The sequence below is a fragment of the Hipposideros armiger genome, unplaced genomic scaffold (assembly GCF_001890085.2).
Source record: "Hipposideros armiger isolate ML-2016 unplaced genomic scaffold, ASM189008v1 scaffold_146, whole genome shotgun sequence".
Taxonomy (NCBI): domain Eukaryota; kingdom Metazoa; phylum Chordata; class Mammalia; order Chiroptera; family Hipposideridae; genus Hipposideros; species Hipposideros armiger.
In genome coordinates this window covers 2729792-2753459 of record NW_017731496.1, presented here as the reverse complement: position 1 = coordinate 2753459, position 23668 = coordinate 2729792, and the positions used below count along the sequence as shown (strand labels likewise).

Sequence of the window (23668 nt, the reverse complement as noted above, 5' to 3'; positions counted from 1 at the left end):
TCGCAGACATTCTCCCAGATTGCAACATAGTTATAGGAGACTCCCAAATATTAAATGTAAATATCCCCCATCTAATGCATGTTTTAAGGAAATGTCATAATTTTAAAACTGTCTGTTGAGGAGGGCAATTAAGCCCTTATGATAAAATTTGCATCTTCCCATGATGGATATTAATAAGAAAGCAATTTAGGCCCGGCCGAGTGGCGCGATGGTTAAGAACTCGCTTGGGATGCCAGAGGGCCGCGGTTCGGATCCCACATATGAGGGCCAGTGACACTGCCCTCCACAGCTAAGATGCTGAACAACAGCTCAACCTGGAGCTGGGCTGCCATGAGTCGCCGGCGACGGCGTGGGCTGCAGTCCCTGTGGCAGTGGATTGCCATGGGCTACCGTGAGCGGCCAGCAGCCGCAGTGAGTGGCCGTCCAGAAGCCGGCGACTGATCTGCCTCGCCAGAGAAGAGCGCAATGATGGTGCCAACTTGGGCCAGTGAAGCAACGTCCTCCACAACTAGACTGAAGAACAAAACGACAGCAACTTGTCTGTTCCCCTTTCCCCAATTCCCCAGCACTGTTCCCATCCCCCCAATTTCCCAATAAAAATCTTTAAAAAAAAAAAAAGAAACAATTTATATAAAATTCCTTGAAGTATGTAGTACTAATTTCACTCTTTTTAGACATTTTTAATGGCAATGTCGCTTCCTACCCTAATCAGAAACATTTTCTCTAAAGCACTTAGTTGTAACTATTCCTTGTTTGTTCTCTCCCCCCTGCCTATACTGTAAGCCTCTGAAAGCAATGACCATGTCTATTTGTCACTGTATATACAGCATAGTACAGTGTTTGGCACACAGTAGGTGTTCAATAAACAATAACCAGATGGCCAGGTAAAGGAGTGAGTCAAGCTACTCTCATCTGCAACATTAATTGTAATTTATTACAGAGTAAGCAAAATGGGAAACTTAAGCTTTCCTTATCATCTGTTAGTATAAGCAAAACAGTTCTGAGTCTTTTTTTTAACTTTAAGGTTATTTATAATGAGTAATATCCATATGTTCCTCTAGTTTATATCTGCACAGGGCCTGAGAAAAGCAGACAAGCTGTTACTGAAATTCTCCAGATGATGTGGTCTTTTCAAGTCCTTGGTTTAACTTCTATCAATGGAGTATTCATCATAGCTCATACATCTCTCTGTCCCAGTGGTGTAATCACCTGGCTAATAATAATAGTGGTGAATAGTTTTCAACCTGATATTTCCTTCAAGGACGACTTCTTATTCTCCTCCTGTTTCTTCTTTTAAACGTGTCTGCTAAACTGCTTACTGAAGAACTAATAAAAAATTGAGAAAATAGATGAAAACCTTTGGCTCAACACTGGATAATTAAGGTTATAATTTTGACTTAACACAATTTCTGCCCACATCCAAAAACCGTATTTTTTTTAATTTGCATGGGAAGCTGTATTGTGGGTAAAGATGTGGTGTACATCAGGCTCTTTAAAATGCTTGTGCTAGGTTACCAACTCATGGCGCCTGCACAGACCCCAGTGGGACCACGGACACCAGCCTGGAAACCAACAATATACTCCACACCCTGACCAGCTTTCAAAATCCTAGCATAAATGATTTTTTCCAAACCCTAGTTATCATTTTATTCAAAACTTATTGTTCATTTTTTAATATATCAGCAGCTTTTCTCAACAACATTGGGTAGGTAAGTATCAATTCATGATGTGTAAGATGATAGTGTCAAGAGCTTACTGTGGGCTGCATCCTACATGCTTTCAGACGTGTTTACTTTATAGGTTCTCTTAGCTTTTGAGTTCAATAGCATGTGACTGAACCTAGGGTATCTTCACGAGTCTATCTGTAGACCGAGAGAGAATATATTGGGTTGTCGAAAAAGTCATGACGTATTTTTTCTACATTTTTCATTGCAAAAATGCGTCATGACTTTTCCGACAACCCAATAGATGTGCCTGCATTTTAAGTATTCCTGACAAATTAGCATACCTCTAAGGCATTTAATTTTAAACGTACAGAAAGGCATGTATCACCCTAATATCACTATTCTAAATGTGTAAGAAGCAAAAATTTGTCTCTCACCCTGCTACTATCCTTTTTGTCCAGCGTTTCCTTGGCTATGATCATTCTAGTCTTTCAATATATGGAGAAACATATATAAAATGGGAAATTGCTATATATTCTGCTTCAAACAAGGAGCTATAAAGACATGACCGTTTTTGTTTGTTTTTTTTTTTTTAGTCAATAGCTGCCTCTTAAAAACATGTTCCTTTTGGTGCTCAAATTTCAAAATATCATTTCACCTGTGTAAGTTTTTATAGAGTTGACACATTCAAAATTCTTATTTTAGGATTAAATGGATCTTAGAATGGAGGTTATAAGATGTAATGGCCTTTGACTATTTAAAGCCACCTTGGGGACACTTTGTTTATTTGAAGTTTGAGGGTCGCTGAGCATCATTAGCTTGGCGGGATGGGATAACCTTGAATCTGACATTTGAGATTGTTAGACCTTAACCTTTCAATTAAAAGGCTTTGTTTCCAAAAGATTAGCCAAGGTATTTAAATGAAAGAAACCGGCAGTGTTGAATCACTCAAAGTGGCAAGTTCATGCAACTATCATACTACAAAGCTATCTCACTCTTTGATGCCATGGCTCCGTACAGGGATTTGTCACCACCCCAACCTCCATGCCATTGCTCAAAACCTCAAAGTCTTCCCAGTACTGTCTAGACAAAATAGAGTTTTGTGTAAACCACTCTAGCCAAGTTTGACCCAACTTCTGACCCTTTCCACTGATATAACCCAGCACGGGTCCTGTATTCTAGCCCACATGACACAAGCATCCTTTATGCTTGCTATCAGTTCCTCTTTCCCAAATGCATTTTCTGGCTAATACATAGTCCACCTATCTGAAGAACTAGATTAATTCCCTTTTTCTTTTTCTTTTATTTTTTTTTTGCATGTCTTGTTCTAAGTTAAGAGTTTACATGTTATACCTGTATGACTTTCAGTGGGCTTGTTAACTGTACGTGAGCTTCTACTCTTGTCAAATAAGGATAATGATACCTTCCTCATAGGATTAAAAGAGAGGGTCTTAGCACACTGAGTCTATAATAAACATTCAATACACTTAATTTTTACAAATCTAGTATTCCTTCTGTGTTTATAAGGAACTGTTTAAGCCATTCCCAACCCTGGCTTCCCAATCCACTTGGCTGTTTTTTTCCAGAGCAGGTACACCTTCTGAAAGACTGTGCTCCATGTATGTGTCTTTCCTGCCAGACTGTAAACCTTTTAAGGAAATAGATCTTTATTTTGCTCATTGACGTATCCCAAGCTCTAGATGAGTGCCTGGCACATAACAGGGATGTGGCTATTACATAAATTAACTTGCTGGCATGCTTGTTCACTGGCATTCAGGGGCAAATTTTGTTTCAAATCTCTAAATCATGATGGTTTTGAGCAGATATCAATCACCAAACCCCATATGCTCTGAACAACAAAAAGCTGTACGTATTTGAAGGATTTTTAAATTTTCTGATTCAGGGCAAAATCCAGGGTAGCCAATGACTTACCATTCGTATAGTCACTCTGGCCAGGCAGTGTGTGATAGATGACATACCCCTAAGTGTCAGAAGGGATGGCATCTGTTTTCCCCTCCAGGGAATTTCTTAGATGGAGGTGCAGATGTGAAATGGAATTTAAGGTAGGGAATTTCAACACTGGAGAGAGTGGCCCTGAGAAGGTAACTTTATTCATGTCCCGCTTAATAATTAGCCCTAAATAAGGTAGAACTTTGCTTACTTTAGAGGGACTAAGAAAACTTGTCCATGGTGTTTTCTTCACTAGTTTGCTTGGTGGAACTAATAATTATCTACATACTTCTATACTTTGTGAAAAAGTACATTGCTAGTTAATAAAACACTACAACTACGAACATATTCCCCATTTCAAGTTTTGCTGCACTAGGAGGCTTCTGTGGGGTGTAGTCCTTGATCATTACTTTTTTGAGGATTTGTCTTAACCCCCTTGTCTGCAATACTGAGTCTTTTTAATAAAGTTTGGATTAGGAACTTAATAGTGGCTTTCAAAGACTTGTCTTTGCACAGGGCTATAGAGTTCAGCTAAGGAAACAAATGATCGAATTGCATTCTCTGCTGCTAAAAATGCCCACATAAAAAGACTAGAAAATAAGAGATACCCTTGCAGAGTGAATCTGTCTAAAGCTTCAGGGACCAACTCAAGTTGCTTTTATTTAATGACCATAATAAGGATCATAAAGAGAGGCTACAAATGGAGCCCCTATCTAATCACTTATGTCCATCTCATGTTTTCCTTAAGTGTTTATGTGTCAATTACTTAGCAGGGACAGAATTTTGCAACAGGTTATTAAATGGTCCAGGGAACAGAAGAGATTGTTATGAAAGCTAATGAAACATTTTGCTTAAATATTACATTTTTTTAGGAACCAAGGAAACTTCATTTCCAGTTAGTCAGTGATGTTGACATTCCTGGGTAGTCTAACCAGAAGCCTTTTTGTAGTGCAGTATAAATAGGAATATCCCGGAACGGGCCAGGAGGTCTCAGTTGAAGCCCAGCAAAATGGCCTATGATATGTAACCATTGCTACTAGTTCATCTCATGCTAGAATGATAGACCCAAGTGGCACCCCTGTGATTTGTCATCTTCAAAACGTAATGAAACCCGAAAGGGACTGTGTGCATTCAACAGGCCTCAAAGGAGGAAGAATCCTCTCCCATCTACTTATTCTGGAAAGTCTTCCCCTTGGTAAATCAGATTTTTGGCCAACTACTTGCCCTAAAGCCAAGCCTTGACCACTAAGTTCTACTTATAACTCTGAGTGTTAGGCAGGTTTGTAAATAATAAGTTAATGCAAAGGACAGATAACACAAAGTCTAGTCAAAGCTCTGAGAAATACAAAGCAGAATATAATTCATAGGTGTTTAGCACAACTGTTAGACAATAGAAGAATCTCACCATTAACATAAATCAAACTCATTTAATATGGGAGGAACAGACAGTTACCCAGCAGTATAAAGTCACTGTAAAACTGTCTGCAGCTGGAGATGATTTTGAATAACACATTTTAAAAGATACAGACATAGATCCAATAAACAAATCTTGATAGCCTCTAGAAAACCAGAAAAACTGGATTGTGCTAGTACATAAATTTATCATCTCAAATAAGTTAAGCCTTTTGAGAAGCAGCAGTTCCTTTGGCACCATATGAACTGATGATTTGTTTAGTTAATGCATTTATTGCCTTTTAAAATATCCAAACTGACTTGTTTATCAGGCTAACAGTATAACATTTATAAGAAACAGCATATTGCATGCAATATTACTTCATGTTAATATAAAGTAAGACACTAATTACTTCTTCCATCTGGTAGATCAAAAGTAAAAAAAAATGTTGGTTTTGGGGAAGAAAAATAGCATTTTTCTAGGCTCCTCAAAGTCATTGTTAATGTCATCTCAAGGGCTTATCGAAAATAAGGGGAGTGGGAGATGGAGTAGGAAATGAAATATTCAAGACTTGAGCTTTTGAAAATATCATCTAATGACATAACCAGGACAATTTTCTTAGATATCCTGTTTTTATTCAGCTGGTACAAATTTGATTTCCCCTCCCCCAGCCCTGGAATGATTTTAACAGTAGAACAGATGACTTAAGAAGGCAATCCAGTGAAATATATATGTTAGAAAATTTTCAAAGTCGCTCTTTAAATCCCAGAATAAACTTGTTGAAATCTGTACAGATTAAGGTGATAACCTGAGGCCTTTCCTTATATTCTTTGATTATTACAACCAAGAAAGACCAATGAGCTGTATCTTCATTTCCTAAGAACTCGTAACTTGGTTCTCTGAAATGCCACCACCCATTTTAACCTTACTTGTAGAAGTCACTTAAATGACTTGACAAAGGGGATAGAGAAGCTTCCTGAAAGCTTCTGTAGATTAGTAATAACATTTTAATGTTTGGGACCACATAGGAGTGGCATTTTCCTGAAAGCTCTACTAGATACAAGGTTCCTTGAATTGCTCTTCCAAACTTGCCAATTGTGCCTCATGATCCCTAAGGTCAATGTCTAGACATGTTTGTGAAATAGAGGATCAATTAATGGTGATGACTTACATGATTCCAACAGGTATAATTTTGATTACATCAACCTGGGTTTATATATAGAATTCATGAAACAAAAGCTGTCTCACTTACTTAGACTTTGTAAGTCTGATATTAAGTGGTAGTTTTTATTGTAATTGGAACTTCCTTTATTCATTGATCTCTGAAATGATTGAACTATACATAGATATTTCAGTACATTAGAACACTTTATCATTCAGTGTAGTTTCTTCAATTGTGCATCAGTTAAAGTCCCAAATCTGTTTCATTTAGCATGGGTTAATGTGTTGCTGTTTAGAATTTTTCCACCCCTCAGTTTAAAAATGCATTTATTTGGTCTAATGCTATTTCCCAAAAGATCAGAGAATAACGACAGAGTGTGAACTTTAGCTCAAGGATACTTGCGTATTTCTGCCACTTTGTCCATTTCCTACTCATTCTGCAGCAACTTCTTAGAGTGTTTGTGTAACTGTATGCACAATTTTAAAGCAGGTAGGCTAGCTATTTCAGGACCTTTTTGGATCCTGTATCCTAAATTTTTCAGACTCAAGTAGTGTTAATATGTAATCTCAAAAGGCAAGAAAATAAGTTGGCAGATTCACCTTCCTCTCTTGAATACCAGAACTGAAATCACCTAGGGATTCCTTACCTGTTAACCTGTCTAATTTGGCCAGCAACCAAGAAGTAAGCAAAAGAGCTTATATTCTTATTTCTCCTAGAAGAGCCCCCCTGGTCTTTCAGATAATATTCTGGAAACTTCCTAACCTTCACGTTAGAATACGGGTATTAAGAGGAGAGAAGGCTGGTTATCAGGTTGTTGGATCTCTGTAAACCTAAAATTCAACAAATAAATAGAAAGTTCCTTTTTATTTTTAAATGACTCCTTTTTCCTTCATCTTATTTGAGAGTGACCAAGTCTCCTCTAAGGGAAATCATCTAAATCCTGAAGACCCATTGTTAAAGTGATAATTGATATATCAAGCCCACAAGATAGCAGTAAACAGTAGTGGTTTAAAAAAATATTTTCTGACTCTAATGGTAGTTAGTAGGGCCACTATTCTTCTTGCAGATGAAGCCTAAATGCCCTGTTGGCTGTGAATATCTTGCCCAACCAGAACAGATCATATCAGATGTGGAAATGTGAGCCAATGGCAAGTTTCTCATGGAAGTTTAACGCCAACTCTAAGGGTAGACTGAACAGTAAAACAAAGGGCATATTCTAGTGCAAAGGCTACCTAGAGCCCAGAGACCACATATTACAAGCAGATAACTATTTTTTATTATTAATGAGTTTATTTTATTACGATTATTTATTCAGTAGCAATATATGTTGACATACTTTCCAGGCAATCGCTTGTGTGTGTGTGTGTGTGTGTGTGTGTGTGTGTGTGTACATACACAATCAGATAACCTCAGCTGATCTTGTGTAGAGTCTACGTAGCTGTAATAATTTTTTTTTCATAGTTTTTGTCTATATGTAACAAAAAGAAGTTCCACCTGTCTATATACAATTACTATGTACACCTCAGTTTGACTACTCTGTGCTGATATTACAAGGCAGCTGGATTCTTCTTCCTTTAAACTCTTTGAAACACAGCATGTATCTGAAATGCGAGTTGCAGAAAGGTTCAGAAACACTCAAGCAATAGCTTGGAGGATTATATAAATGTGGGGCTCTGCCTGAAAGGGAAACCACATTGGGATTTAATATAATTCCATCAGGCTATTAAAGAAGAAACCAAATATTAAGCAGTGCCTCTTGAACTGGTTTTTGGAAGAGTTTTGGAAAGTTTAAGATTACCTGCCTGCTTCTAAAGTGTCCTGATATGGTTATATCATAAAATAGTTCTATGAGTGTAATGGCTCTTTGTTTATACCTTAATATTGAAAATGCAGATGCTTCTAAATAATGCTTTTTAAAACTCCTCTAATGTCCACACAGACCTTTGAGATACCTTTTATAATGGCACTTGAGTAGAAAGTGGAATTTGTTTAACAGTTAAGATGTATGTGTCTAAGCATAGATGTAATCACAGAGGGACTCAAGTGAATAAACTTGTATCCTGAAGTCCACAGGCTAGATATACTGCACATCCGTATGGGCTTAATTCAGGATTATTTCATGTGAGAATGAGAAAGTGCGACTTGATGTTGTGTTTTAAGGAAAAAAATTCCTAAGACTCATTTATACAATTTATTTAAAAACTAGCTTGGAACTAGGAAGAGTATTTAGTTTTGATAGAAGTATCTAACTTAGGAAGAATAGATGTGAAAACAATAGAATGCTTGCTGGCCAATTTGGGTTAGTACACATAGATATGAGGGGGATTATTGAAGAGGGTATAGATAGTGTCAGCATATCAGCTTAGGAATCAAATGATACAATGACAGTCCTTTTCTCTGATCCTCACTTATTAGCTTTTTGATGACCTTTTTCTGCAAGAATCAAGCATAATATCCATTGTACATTTAGATGCCAAATTCAAAGTAAAAACCATGTGTTTACTGTGGTTTTGTACCAGTTCCATAATGCACCTCCTCAGATCACTGCCCCATAAGGTCTTGCAATAGAGAATGTCTAGAGGCTACATGTTAGCAGTATATTTTTAAATTTTAAAACCCTAAAATTGGTTGTGTAAATTACTCATTCTTTAGAACACTCTCTTCCCTTGGATTTGGAATGGGAGAGAAGTAGAATTCTATTATCCTACTTTACCATCTAATTGTACAAAACAGAGCTCTTCTAAATTCAAATTTTAAAATTGGCTTAGTCTAGTCACTCATTTCAATGATCCATGAACATTATAGCTTTTTAAAAATCTTCTTCTTTTGACATGTTTTTTGGTATACTTCCTGGTTACTGTCACTTCATAACTAGAAATACCCAACCTTATGAGGGCTCCCTTCTGTCCTTGTCACTGCACCATCGTGTTCCCAGCCTATGACAGCAACCCAGTATAGGCTACTGTGCTGCCACTAAAACATGATGGGTTTTATCTACTAAAATAAGTGCTCTGGTGACTGAAACAGGTGCTGCCAGCACTGGTCCTGCAGTAGTGTCACAGGGTGGGGGAAGAAGTGTTCAGCGGAGTTCTGTCGTGTCCCTACAGGCCGTCTTGTCACACAGCTCTTTCAGTGTGCTCATATATACCACCCACCAGCCACTGCAGAGGCCAGCCCCAAGTGACATAGTATCTTCTTGGCCAGGTTAATTGGGAACCCTGACATTTGGGCCCAGTTGTTTTTGGCCAGATTTCTTACCTTCTACCCATTCCTCAGCCATAAGGAGCCCTCCACTCCAAACCCCTCCTTCCTACCCAGTGTTGGGTCATAAAATCCATTTGCCATTTCCCAGAAATGCCTTGGCTTGCTATACAAACTTACCCACCAGGTCGCCAGCTACCTTTGAGCTTAAAGCCCAAGGTGTATGGAGAAAGGTAGCTCTTGCCAAACCCCTCCCACCCCCCAAAAGCCAAATAATCCTTTCTCCCAAGGCAGTGAGCTACTAAAAACCTTTCCTCAGAATTAATGGAAATCACTCATGGCTCCTTCCACAGTTGACTTGATATCTCTCTAACAGAAAGAGCAGCAGCTAATAAAGCTGTACTTAATATTATGACCTTGGGCTCAAGGATTCAGTCATTACCTTGCCAGTCTCTCTTCCTTACATGGCTCCTGAGGGACAAGTACAAAAGGGACAACAGCAGATAATGAAGCAAATACCACATCATTAAGAGGATCAGGGCCCAATAATATCCCAAATGCAGAGTTCTGTTGAATCTGGGTTGAAACATACTGTACACTAGACCTGAAATCCCCCATTCCTTTTTCCATGTCAAATTATACCCATTTTATTGTCCTGCCCAGCTCACTTGAGCTATACAGAGCACATATGCCCATAGCCTGGTTAAGCCATGCCCAGAGGGTCTGTGGCATCAGGGCAACCATGTCAGAGCATAGCTGAAATGATCTAGTGCCAGCAATGCGAAGCAATGATGGAAACCTGATTTTTGAGCCTCCAAAGCTTCAATCTCACTTCCTTCCCTTTGTAGAAGTTAAAGGGTCAAGTTCGGTTTCAGTTTCCTACTCGGTTTAGTCTAAGATAGAGGAGGTCATACTTAAGAACTGGGGTGGAATGATTGGCTGGGATGTGAAAGTTGCGATGGGTATACTCTCTAATATCAGTTAGTCCAACCCCAAGCCTCCTGTGTCCATCTTCAGAAAAATTCCACAAGGTCAAAAGACCTCAGGGATATTCTACTACTTTCTTTCATAGAGTCTGAATGAGTGTTAGGAGGGATTCTCAACTCAATCCCTTATGCATGTCTTTATTCATACAAGCAGATTAACTCATGCCCCACTTTACCAAGAGTCTAGAGCAAACTCTCATTATGAATCTACATTTTTTTACTGTTTCTAACCCTAGAAGAGTTAAGTGTTCAAATTAAAAGACATTGTACTGAAACAACTGAGTAATATGATCATAAACTTAATACTTCAGTTCAACTTGTGAACAATTTTTAGACATTTCCAGTGAATTAGTTGTATTGCCCAGTCGAGAATGGACCTTCGCTTGAATTGCATTAAACTCATTTTTAAAGCTTAAACTCTCCTCAGCACTCTTTATTATGACTTTTCATTAGTTGTAGTAGGAGATATTCCTAATAAAAACTTATTTTAAAAACAAAATGGGTGGGAGTGAGTACAAAATTAGAAGAGGTCATAATGACTCAAGAATATTAAAAGTTGCCAACTCCAGAACTCGAACTTCCTATCATGCTAAAAAAAAAAAAAAAACCTAAAAGGGTAAGTACTGAATAGTAGAGAATGTACCGAAATAAACTTGAATTCTTTGATCTGCGAGTTGCGTCTCAAACCTAGCCAAATACTTTCTTCCCCGCAGCCAAATCAACATTAAAGAGCCAGTTTGACCAAGTAGGACTCCAGCTACCTAAGCAAAAAAGAATCCAGCAACAATGTATAATTAGACCACATAAAATCTTTCTTCTGTTTTGGTTCAGAAAACGTCTGTGAAATTCCATGTTCAAACTATTCTGCTAAGCTATTTTCTTGTTCTTTGCTTGGTATATTTACTAAATGGAAGGTGTTCTTGGTTCAGTCTCTATGTAATGGGCTTTGTACAGCCTTCTTAAGATGTAGTTAAAACACACACACACACACACACACACACACACACACACACACACACACACACACTTTCTAGGAATAGGACAGTAGAGTCTCATGTTAGATCTAGAGTTCTTCTGGTATCAAGTCTATCCCCAATCAGCTATTGAACAACTAGACAAGTTATATACTCTTTCTTGCCTTCAGTTTCCTAATCTTTACAATGAAAGGATGTAACCAAACTATTCCCTAGTTTACCAGCTCAATCCACTTGGTATTTCTTTAAGGGGGCAAAAGATTGTGGCAGTAGACCTCAAACTTCTCAGAATATTACAATTGTCTGGGAATCTTTAAATATATATTGATGCTTCTGTCCCTTCCCCAGAGATTCTAATTTAATTGATTTTGGTGTGGCGTGGACATCGACATGAGTTAGACCTTCTAAACTGCCAATGGCAATGATATAGGCTTAGATTTGACTCTGGATCCATTAGAACAGACGTCTCTGGATAACTTAAAGTAGATTTTGCTCCCAGAGTCCTGTTTGTTTCAGAAACTACCTTCTGTAGACTCAGAAGCCAGAGTTGAACAGGACATGACTCTCACATTGGCAAATCCTCTCACTTTTTCACCTGGGCCTCACTAATTAAAGCACTACATTCTCCCATGTTTCTACTTACTAGTTATTTACTTATTGGTCCAAGTTGTTCTCAAACTGTTTAAACACCTGCTGTGGAAAAGCAATGTTGAATGCAACATAAGACTGCACAACCTAGCTTAAAACCTACCTTTGATTTCATCCCATCTGCCATTTGGTGAGCACTTTCTATATGCTACACACTGAAGTCTCTGCAGAAATTCTTACTGAGCTCTCATATCTCTGCAAACTATATTCTCATTTTACAGGTGAAGAAATAAATATAAGTTGCCTCAGCCACAGAGCTAAAAAAATGGTGGAAGTATGTAAGATTCCCAAGCCTGAACTCTTTCTTAGCTGCTATGCTATCTCACTTCTACCCAAAATCAACTGTATGGGGAACTCTGGTCTGACTTGGTTCCAAAGATAGGGGAAAAGCTTTTGGGTTCGGGCTTTATGTATCCCCTAAGTCCTGCAGCATCCTTTCCAAGGGTTAAAAGCTGTGAAGCATGCTCTCCATAAATACCTAACTTGTGTATGCCTCCCTGACTCAGGCATGTTTTGTTACTGAGGCCCCGATAGCAGTGTCAGCATTTACAAGAAAATCTTCTAGACTTCTTTTCTGTGTGCATTAACAGTCTCATTTCCCCAATTAAACAGGCTGAAAAAATCTTACTGTCTGCTCAACTTGGCCTTGGAGAGTAGAGTAAGCCTTCCTGAAAGCATTGGAATCCAGGCAGTTAAGGGAGGAAGGCTTTACATCAAGTATCAAAAGCTGCCTAACTTCAGTGCACCATTTCTGGTAACCTTTCTGATTCTCAACAGGCTACTTTGAAGATAGTGGTGAAGGCTGTTTGCCGACCTCTTGGACCCCGAGATCTGCCTTAGAGGTTAATATTTCACATGTCCTAATTCAGTACCTGAGCTGAGACAGGCATAATGTTCCAAAGGACAAGGAAACACATTCCCTGACCAGTACAAAGTACTGGACACTCTAAAGATGTTTATGTTGCTTTGTTCTTTACTCTCCTTAACTCTCTCTCCTGTGTCTATTTTCTGTGCTCTCTTTCTGAAAAGTTAACTGATACGGTAAAGTCAATGTGATTATGACTTTGAAAGCAGCTTATGAAATACAGGTTAAAATCAGTGGGATTTAAAAAATAAATAAAAAGGAGTAGCAGCATATATAGTAGACAAGGGAACACAGATCACGTTCAGTTTTGAGCCGAGCGACTTACTAGCGATTGATCTTGTGTTACCGAGTCCATTTCATTATTCATAAAATAGAGACACGTTCTATTTCATAGTACTGTCAGGATAAATGTGTTAAGTGCTTGGTAGGTTAGGTGTTTGTCTTATTCTCCTTATCATTAAAAACAGATTCTCTACGATTTACAGAATGGGGCTACTATTAAGTAAGTCTTTAACTCAAGTTATTCCTCTTACCAGCACCTTGAGACTGAGCACTGACCAAGCAATTTCCTCTCTGCTTAATATAATTAGTTAGAAAGTAGACTGGGAGGAAGGTGGCAAACTGGCAACATGCTATTGCTATAAAGCCCTGGAATTATTTATTAGCATCATTGCTGATACCAATACAATCCTACTGATGGAAAAGCAGCAAGAACAAGAAGGCACCAGCCAAGCCTGTCCCTACACAAATTTGTTCCTATGCTGAACACTCCAGGGTTGCAAATACGGGATGTCTTACATGAGTCATTCATGGAAGGGATAAACAAACTATAGCAGATTATTTTGTGTGCAAAGAACATAGTCGTCCTGAGATGACTCACAGTGTTCTGGTATACATTTCTCAGCCTTCTCAGAAAAGATGTCGCAAGCTCCAGCATCTCTCCTAGTCATCTGATTCTTGTTTCACGGAAAGGGGAAGTCCCCACATTCTTTCAGGGAGATTTGTATTAAGTCCAACATCCAAGTTAGACATTTTCACTCAAATGGAAGTGAATTTTATTGACTTAGCAAAGTTTCATTTACACCTTTCTTTTCTACATTAGGCCATAAAAAGGAGTAAAGAATATACAATAGGTCCTCATCTGTTTCCAGATGTATCTTCTTATTTTTCTTCCCAAGCTTCTAATGAAGCAAATAGCCCATCCCCTAAAAACTAGAACCAGGTAGGTTTAGATGGGGAGCTGTTCTTGTAACCCTCTATTTATGTTTTTCAGCTTTAATTTGTAATCCCTACCTTATGAAAACACTCAATGTATGTGTTTCCTGATTAATTTTGTGCTCTTTGGTCATAAGGGTCCCTAGGACTAAACCCAATGAATAAGGTGACTACATACTTCCTAGTTGTCTTATACCCACAGTTCCCCCCTTATAAGGGGGATATTTTACTTTACTAGAGCTTTAAAACAGACCCTGTAGCTTAATGCAGTCTAGACAGTTTTTCAAATTTTTTAAATTAAAAAAAATTTTTTTAAGCAATGCCCAAGTTTGGGAAAGTAATCAAAGGAAATAATTAGGGCATCTTTTGTCCCTCATATACCTTTTCCAGACCTTAATCATTTTCAAAACTCAACTTATTATAAAACTTGTGAAGGTTTTATGAGTCGGTTGACAATTCTGTAACATTGTTGAAAGGATTATGCATTTGAATTTTAAATGTTGGACTTAAGTTGATTATTCTCTATAGAGGGACCTAAGTCTGGAAGCAAGACTTCTTCTATCTACTGCATGTCAAATGATAACTTGCGCATTTGGGAATTCTGCGATGGGGGATTTACTCTTTAAACCTTGGGAGAAAGGTGAATGTTTATCACCCTGGTATATGTATAACTAGATGTACACTTTTGTTAAAGTCTTTCAAGGAACCTTTAACATTTCTTAGGAATGTTAGAGGAATTTATCTTTGAGTCTTAGGGCCTATACACAAAATTCACTTTCCACTCATTTCAGGGAACGTAGATACCTTTTAAATTGCATAGCCTACAATGGAGACCTACCCTTGGTTATTGCAACCCAACATACACATATCTTTTCTTCAGGAAATTTATACTAAAAAAAACTTTTCTCCCTATTTTATTTCTCCCTTGCCCCTTATAACTACTTGTCCCCTAACAGTGAAAGGATATAGTCAAAGGGGACCGAATATCTTTAAAACAATTCAGATGCTGTGAAAAGTGGTACTTAAATGTCTAAAAAGAGAAGTTGTTGCTATAAAACCAAAGTGGCACCCATCACTTTAGAACCCCTCCATCTTGACCCAGCCTGCCAACAGTAGATGTTGTGTTGTGAGGTAGTTATGTCTTATATCACTTTTATGACTAAACCACACCACCACTTCCTCTCCCAAACCCTACAAAGTGCTTCGTGTCACGTCTCAAGTTTCTTTAAAATATTCTCACCTTAGAATAAAATTTGTCAATAAAATGATCTAAATAATTTCTTGTCAGAAGTAATACCCTGCAGAAAAGTATAATATCTGGCTTCAAAGATGGTCACTAAACTCTTATATGCAGGTTACTTTTTAACGAGAAATGGAGGGAAGGAGGGTAAAGCTTCAGGGAGAAGTCTTATCTCCTGTCTTCAGGGGCAAAGAGGTAACTGGGATGGGTAGGATGTGGGGGAAAGGGTGCTCGGAAAATCTGAAAAAGTAAAGAGTCATAAAACAAACAAACAAACAAAAAGTCATAAAACAAAAGTGCTTTAAAAGAAATGAAGAACTTGAGTTGGTATTCAAAAGTTAAAGGAAAGGAGGTTGAAGATAAGGGGGGACAAAATATTTAATTCTCACAAACAAAAAAGCCTATATCTTTGTCTTAAATACAAGGGGAGTCACTACAAGACTAAGTAGGGAGGCGTCCAACATTATTCTAAAGTTTAGAATATTATTGTTAAAGAAATCCATATCATTCCAATTCAGCAAACATAAGCCATGGACTGGAGCTTCAAGGTTGTCATGGGAATAAAAAGTAGAAAAAAAAATAAAGGCTCCCCAAAAGGTATAGGTGTCTAAGGCATGCAGTCAGATACACTCAAAAGGATGAAAAGCAAAGTAATTAGAGTTGGTCAGGAGACCCATCAGTAGTGGAAGGTGACTTTCTGAGACTACAGTTGAGATGAATAATCCTTTGAGGGGAAGGGAATATGAAAAGCCATAGGGTAGGAGACCATCCATTGTAGATATTTAATTATGAAAGGATTAAGAGATGGTGGTTAGAGGACTACAGGGTCATGAGAAGCATTTTCCTTATTTCTAAGATGGGATCTGAGCAATGTAAAAAGACAGTGGCCCCTTGGGGAGAAGGTGAGGATGCAGGAGGATCAATGTCAGTGTATCCCTTTGGAACATTGCTTAGCCTCACCTCCTGATGGTGTTAACATGGGTAATATCCTACTGAATTGGAATAAATTCTCTGAAATTATGAAAATGATTATTGGCTTTCTAAAACTGGAAGGGTGTGGATGTGACTAGATTTATCATGTCACCAGAAAATAAATCTTGGGGACCATTGAAACCAATCAAGTCATACAAAGTAGAGGTATTGTACTTGTTTCCTAGGACTGCATAACAAATTACCAAAAACTGGCTTAAAGCCACAGAAATTTATTCTCTCACAGTCCCAAGGCCAGAAACCCCAAATCAAGATATCAGCAGGGTTTTTCGTTCTGGAGGCTCTGAGGGAAATCCTGTCCTGTGGTTCTCTCCTAGCTTTTGGTGGACGTTGGCAATCTTTAGTGTTCCTGATTTTTAGATGCAGCAATGCACTTTCCACCTCTGTCTTCATATCACCTCCTCCTTTGTGTATCTCTATGTTTCAAATCTCCCTTTGCCTTTCTTTTATAAGGACACCTGTTATAGGATTGAGGGTTCTCCCTAGATCCAGGATGATCCCAACTCAAGATCCTTAATTACAACTGTAAATACCCTTTTTCCAAATAGGGCCACACTCAAAGGTCCAGGGGTTAGAACTGGACATACCTTTGGGGGGCCATTGTAGTAGGTATATAATATAATAGGACACCTTTATAGCTAGCATGAGCTTTCTCAGATGAGATCCATCAGTATCACCTTTGAGGAACTCTGGCTTGGGGCCAGACAACTTGGAGACCCAGGTTTCACAACTTTACAGCTGTGGAGTTTAAAACCTCGGTGCCATGGCTTTTCCTCTGGGAAAGTCACATAATACTGCATCATAATACTCATAGGATTACTGTAAATTTCTTAGAGTTAATGCAGGTAAAGGCTAATAGTGCCTGGCCCCAAAGAAGTCTGGAGTAAATAGGGCTTTGAGTTCTCTATTACGTATGATGTTCACCTGTAAAGACTTCTCTCTGGCTACCTACTAGTCAGGTGTCTATGAGCTAAATTAGCTACTAAATCTCCAAATGAAATAATTCAGATAACATTAATCATGCATATATTTATGTATTTATCTGTGTACATGTTTTTAAAGACTGTTAAGACTACAAAGGCTATTTAAAGATTCATGGGGGAGAGGTTAAGTACCGACCTTCAGGAAAACATGTTGACATTTATAAAGCAAGTAAGTGCAATTGAAGCTCACTGAGAGAAAATTTGAGACTTACTTTTTATCCTTTAAATATCTACCATGTAGTACATATTCCCATGTGGTGGACTTGGTCCTTGAATTAAAAAGCTCAAATTAATGGGTGCTATAGCACAGAATTAAGAGGGCTTTTTGGGGTGGGAGGAGTAGACCAGCCCATATGTGCTCTTAACCGGATTACAGAACCATGAATGTCTTTTCTTTGCCTTTGGTCTGCAGTCCATGGAGAAAGTTAACCTTTCTCTAGCTCTCTCAAGAGCTGTGTAGAAACTTTGACTCCTGGGAGTGGAAAGAGACTTTTAAAACATCAGTTCACTTCTGTGTGCTGACAGTGACTGCGTCTTTCTGTTTTATCTGTGATGGAGAAGCTTCATGAGAGCACAGACCACAACTGTTTTGAGGATGGTAATGCTAAATAATAGCATAAAAGCATTCACACTCAATGAATTACATGCACTATAGACATCCCATACAATCATTCTTTCTCTGATACATGTGTTAATGTCAAAAGTGGACATCTTTTAAAGTATAGTGCTTAGAAAACCCTGGAGATAATAGGCAGAATCCTAACATTTGAAAAAATACTTATCAATATGAATAAGATAAAATTCATAACTTTATCCTTGACACTGCCTTTCTAGTTAAAGGAATTTTTGAACAACCAGAACGTATGTTGCCCCGCTTCACATGCCAGTTGCAATTTTCTCAGACTCAGCCTTCTGTTTTGCTACAAAACCTTATTTTTCTATATGTGACACATTTTGATCCCTATCTTTAATAGTAGATTTTTATGTTAAAAGTCCACCACAAGCTACTTAGCTAGATAATCATTAAATGTTACCAGATACCAATTGATTAAAAAAAAAATCTGGTAAACGCCCTCTTTCCAGTTTGGAAACTACAAAGGGAACAGTCCTGCCTACTCCCCTGCTTTCAGAGTTCAGTCTAACAGAAGAGGAAGAACAAAATGAGTCTGCAGAACTACACTGGCGAATCACTAGTTGTAGGTATATTATGGGATAAAGTCTGGGTTTGCTGTGTTGTGATCTAATTACGCCTCTGAACTCTGCCTACAGGTGTCTGTGGTAGGTTATGTTCATTTGAGACTTCTCCATCGGGATCGCCTAAGTGTCACTAAGTGTCTGCTGGTACCGGAGTTGCTATAGGCCTTCTTGCCATGTCTAACGAAGTAGAAACAAGCACAACTAATGGTCAGCCTGACCAACAGGCTGCACCAAAAGCACCATCGAAGAAAGAAAAAAAGAAAGGTATGGAGAAACCCTCTTGAGGCCGAAGAAGGGAGGTAGGAGTGGTTACTTTTGAAGAAATATCAAGTTCAGGGTCAAGTAAGAGTTAGCCCTGCCCTTGCTTCAGCCTTGGCCTATCCTCAGGTCCTCCTAGATAGGAAAGTTGCATTTTGGCAGAGGACATTGGTTCACTCCATATATGTATAATAAGGATGCCTCTGAATCCTGTAATTGCAGCAATGTGGGTCCTTCCAGGAAGATTTCATAGCATCTTAATCATAAATGCAACTATCAATTATTATATGGTTATCTCTCAGGAACCTGTTGACCACTTTGTTTTACTGAAGTAGCTGGGTTTTTTTTTTTTGGAGGGGGGGAGTGTGAGGGAGGGGAACAGTGTGTTTTTCCAGGACCCATCTGCTCCAAGTCAAGTAGTTGTTTTAATCTAGTTGTGGAGGGCGCAGCTCAGTAGCCCATATGGGGATCGAACTGGCAACCTTGGTGTTATGAGCACTGCGCTCTAACCAACTGAGCTAAATGGTCCCAAAGTAGCTATTTTTAAAAAATCAAGATCTTGGCTGGCCGAGTGGCTCAGTTGGTTAAGAGCTTGCTCAAGAGTTTGAGCTCTGAGCAATAGCAGTTTGATTCCCGGCCAGAGCCGAGCAGCCGCTGAGCTGCCAACAGGTGGCAGGATGGCTCAGCTAAAAAAAAACTTCATAAAAATCGAGATCTTTATTTTGTTAGACCGTATTCTTGACCCCAATTGCCACTAGAAAGTGCCAGCGTGCTTCATCACTCATAGTTGGAGAATATTCTGTGACTTGCTTGCCTTTAACTTCTACACTTTGGGGATGAGACTGCACAAGCCTTTTAGGAGAAGCATAAGAAGTTATAAAGATGGAATAATTATCTTAATTGTTTTCAAAGAAATTTACCTGTAATTCCACTGCTTTATTGACAGTTTAAAATGTTAGCAATTGTGTGGTGCCTTATTTTTCTTTCATTAAAAGACAAAAATATTATCCTCCTTATATTCTTTTTAAAAATGGTTTTAAAACTATGATGACTATCCCATCCCCAAATCCCACTTCACGTATTTTCATAAGCTTCCCATAATTCAGTCCATTTTGAACCTTGAAGAGTTTATTTTCTCTCCATCCCAACATCATATACAGTATTTCAGAGCATGATTTGACTCAAAGGAAGTGAGAATAAGTATAGAATATTGCATATTTAATCAATTATAGTATAATCAAGATTTATACTCTGATTTGAGGATTCTGGAGCATAGTTGGTTATATCTGGTGCTGATATTTCAATATGTTTATAAACTTTATCCTATATTTCTTTCTTTTCTCAGGCTCAGAAAAGACAGATGAGTATCTTTTGGCCAGATTCAAAGGTGATGGTGTAAAATACAAGGCTAAACTAATCGGCATTGATGATGTGCCAGATGCAAGAGGGGATAAAATGAGCCAAGATTCTATGATGAAACTAAAGGTAAAAGTGAGAAAGCATGCATTGTCTGTGCCTTAAGCAAATACCCATCAGAGGGAATTAGATTGCAAGTTTGTATGTACATACAGTGGGTGTCAAAAAATTGTATACACATTTTAAAAAAGGAAAAAATCTGTATTAAAATTGTAATACTCAATATATACCGATAACAAGAGATGAATACAAGTCATGTGTATACATTTTTTGGCACCCCCAGTATATCTCAATTATTTAAAAGAAAAACTTTTCTGATCTCATCATTAATTCAGTAGCACCTCATTTTATGAGACGCCATGAGTTTGTTTGCATATTTTGAATGCTGTTCTAGAAACCTGATTTCATCAAGTATAACAGTCCTCCAGATGCCCTTCCCTGTGGGCAGGTCAAATTTTAGACTCCGGAAGTATTCAGGTAAAAGTCAGGACCCTACTTGGAAGAAACTAATTAAATAAGTAATTTTGGTTAAATAAGACATGGCCTAGAACATCTTTGAAGATCTTCTTAGTCCAGCCTTATCTTTACCAATGACTATTCTGAAGCCAAGAGAAATTAGAATGGCTTGTCCAAGTTCTCAGAGCTAGCTAGTGGTATCCTGGTTCAATATTTTCTATCCCATCCTGCTACCTCTTATGAAAGGTGCCTAATCCTTTTATAGATGGTAAACCAAGCTGAAAACAAAGCTACCTTTTAAATTTTTAGTATCAGAAGCACCATTGGGTACTTTTAACTAGTTTTTATTGTTTTGTTTTCCCAACCTCATCAGGGAATGGCGGCAGCTGGTCGATCTCAGGGACAACACAAACAAAGGATCTGGGTCAACATTTCCCTTTCTGGAATAAAGATAATTGATGAGAAAACTGGGGTAAGAATTTACTTTCACTGACACTTTTCTGACAACCTGAGTCTGACAAACAATTTGCGACTTAAATTTCAGCTCCCCTTTTTCCTTTTCAAAATTCTGTAGGAAAAAAAAAATGGTATGTATTACTTCTGCAGAAGTAATGGGAAAAAAACAGATAGAGTAGGAGGTAAGGAGTCAAGATACATTATTTTGAAATGTATTTCCTCTAATAGATGTGAACCTCAAGTCTATAAACACAGGTATGCTATAAATATCACTTGGATCCCAGGTACACAGAACTAGATTAATCCTAAACTCTGGTTTGTGATGCTATCCTAGGTCTATGCATTGGTCTTATTTTAATATATTGATTATATGTGAACTTATTGGCTAACCTAATCCTAGAATATTACCTTAACACATCTACCTTTTTTTTTCTCTTCTCTTTTCTCTTCCTCTTCCCCCCCGTCCCCACCCACACACACACACACAGATAACTTTTCTCATTTTTGTCTGTGTATGGTTGCTGTTGTTTTTCTATCATATACCAATAGTTTTGCTTGTTTGTTTGTTTTTGAGCCTTATCTAAAAGCTATCATACTTCAAGTCTTCCGGGACTATTTTTTCTCAGTTAGCCATACATATGATTCATCTATTTAAAATGTTTGTAACTCATTTTCATTGCTGTAAAATACTCTATTGTATCAAGGTACTATAGGGAGATTTCCAGTTACTATCCATCCCTTTCTAGAGACACCCATTATCTAAAATGCAAAATCCATTGGCCAATCTTAGGGCACTGAAACCCTAGTTCATGCTCACTAATGCACTGCTGTCTCCATTCCCCCTCATCTCTCAAGTCTTGTCTTCCTAAACCCATCAGAGAATGGTGGCAGGTTTCCTTCACAAGCATTCTCTCACTCCCCAACCCTTCTAATATACCCAACATAAACTTTGGTAGACTTCAGCATTTGGAAACAAAAGCCAAGACACATTCTGACCACATACAGATATCCCTAAAGAGTTCAACCCTGCTGTTGACTTGAAAGGACCAAGGGAATAGAGGGGAAGCCACTACCAATCCCCCACAACATGTAAATCCTGGATAATGACCTGAATCTCTAAGTGAGGTTGAGAAATATTGGATGACAGCATTTGGTAGCTTCCAGAATGTACTAGGGATCATTGTTCCAGCAATACTTAGGTAACTGTCCTCTGGCCACTCTGAGCCGTTGTCAAACGATCCCTGTGAACACTCCTCTAGCTTAGTTATGCTGCTCCCTTGAGTTTGTCTTTGAGTTGGAAAAATAGGCCTACTTGGAGTGGCTTCAGGGTTATATGTCCCACCTTAACTTTGGAAATTCTTGGTCTCCTACTCCTCAGTCCTTCCTTCCTTTATGGCACCACTTTTTTGGGGTACAGAGAATCAAGCATCAGTAGAGCAAGAAAGAGCATTCTTACCACTTTTGTTTTCTACTTTTTGTTCCTTTTGGAACCCTTCCTAGCAAGGATAAATATAGCTCTAGCCTTCAACCAGAGGTAAAATTGTTATTCTTCTAAATATGTTATCTTTTTTTGTACATGCCTATCTATCTGATATTTAGTTGTGCTAGACAACAAATAGATTCTAGTTTTCCCAGTAAATCATTCCTTATGTTCCTTTTTCAGGTAATAGAGCATGAGCATCCAGTAAATAAGATTTCTTTCATCGCCCGTGATGTGACAGACAACCGGGCATTCGGTTATGTGTGTGGAGCAGAAGGCCAGCATCAGTTTTTTGCCATAAAGACAGGGCAGCAGGTAAGCTATGAGCCTGGAGGTATACCTGGAGGGGCACTTGTCCTCAGTGACACGTAGGAGTGTCTGTCACTCAACTAGAGATAAATAAGTGGAGGGAGGAGGAGGACTAAACAATGATTCAAAGGATGACTATAGATCTAAGGATCTTTTTAAAATGTCACTGATTCTCACAGAGTGTGTGGCACAAGGGTTGTTAGAATGGACTTTCTGGCAAGGTTAATGCTGATTTTAGAACAATGGTGAATAGTTTCAAGAAATCCTGAAGGAACTTGAAAAATTATCATTGCGCTTCTTGCTATCTAAGTACTCACTAACCCTTCTATCTTTTATGTATCTGGGGGCCGGGATTGGAGTGGTGGTGATTCCCCATAAACCAGGGGAGGGTAACAAGTAGCTTTAAGAGAAAAGGAGAAAACTAATTAGAAGTGATAGGGGACAAAGGAAAGAAAATATTAAGATTAAAATACTAATAAAGATGCTTTCTCTTCCTTCAGGCTGAGCCATTAGTCATTGATCTTAAAGACCTTTTTCAAGTTATCTATAATATAAAGAAAAAGGAAGAAGAAAAGAAAAAGGCAAGTACTACCCAATATAGGTTCTATTAACCTTAAGACAGTACTGAGGACCATGTTTGAACATTATATAAACACATGGTCTGCCTGGAGAGTTAGCCTCTACGTGGCTTTCCCAAGTAGAGCAAGTGGAGAAATGTATTGTCTGTTCTTCTCAATTGTGCAATGGATGGATGTTATCAGTAGGCATTTCTGATTTCCAGTCCCTGACTCCTGTCTTTTCTCCCTGCAAGCTTCACATTGATTC

The 23668-nt window shown here is 38.3% G+C and overlaps 1 protein-coding gene across 4 annotated transcripts in view; it reads left to right on the top strand.

The window, feature by feature from the left end:
- The window catches only part of DAB2 (DAB adaptor protein 2), a 50702-nt gene that overhangs the window by 10140 nt on the left and 16894 nt on the right, over nucleotides 1–23668 (top strand). For 2 of the 4 annotated variants that reach the window (XM_019650758.1, XM_019650755.1), the window contains exons 2-6: nucleotides 18541–18732; nucleotides 20072–20211; nucleotides 20972–21070; nucleotides 22718–22849; nucleotides 23344–23424. In XM_019650758.1, the coding sequence (XP_019506303.1) occupies nucleotides 18642–18732; nucleotides 20072–20211; nucleotides 20972–21070; nucleotides 22718–22849; nucleotides 23344–23424 (543 nt within the window). In that variant the 5' untranslated portion in view covers nucleotides 18541–18641. Of the gene's footprint in view, nucleotides 1–12755; nucleotides 12821–18412; nucleotides 18468–18540; nucleotides 18733–20071; nucleotides 20212–20971; nucleotides 21071–22717; nucleotides 22850–23343; nucleotides 23425–23668 lie in introns of those variants that run through there. The other 2 variants (XM_019650756.1, XM_019650757.1) reach the window with 2 other exon arrangements.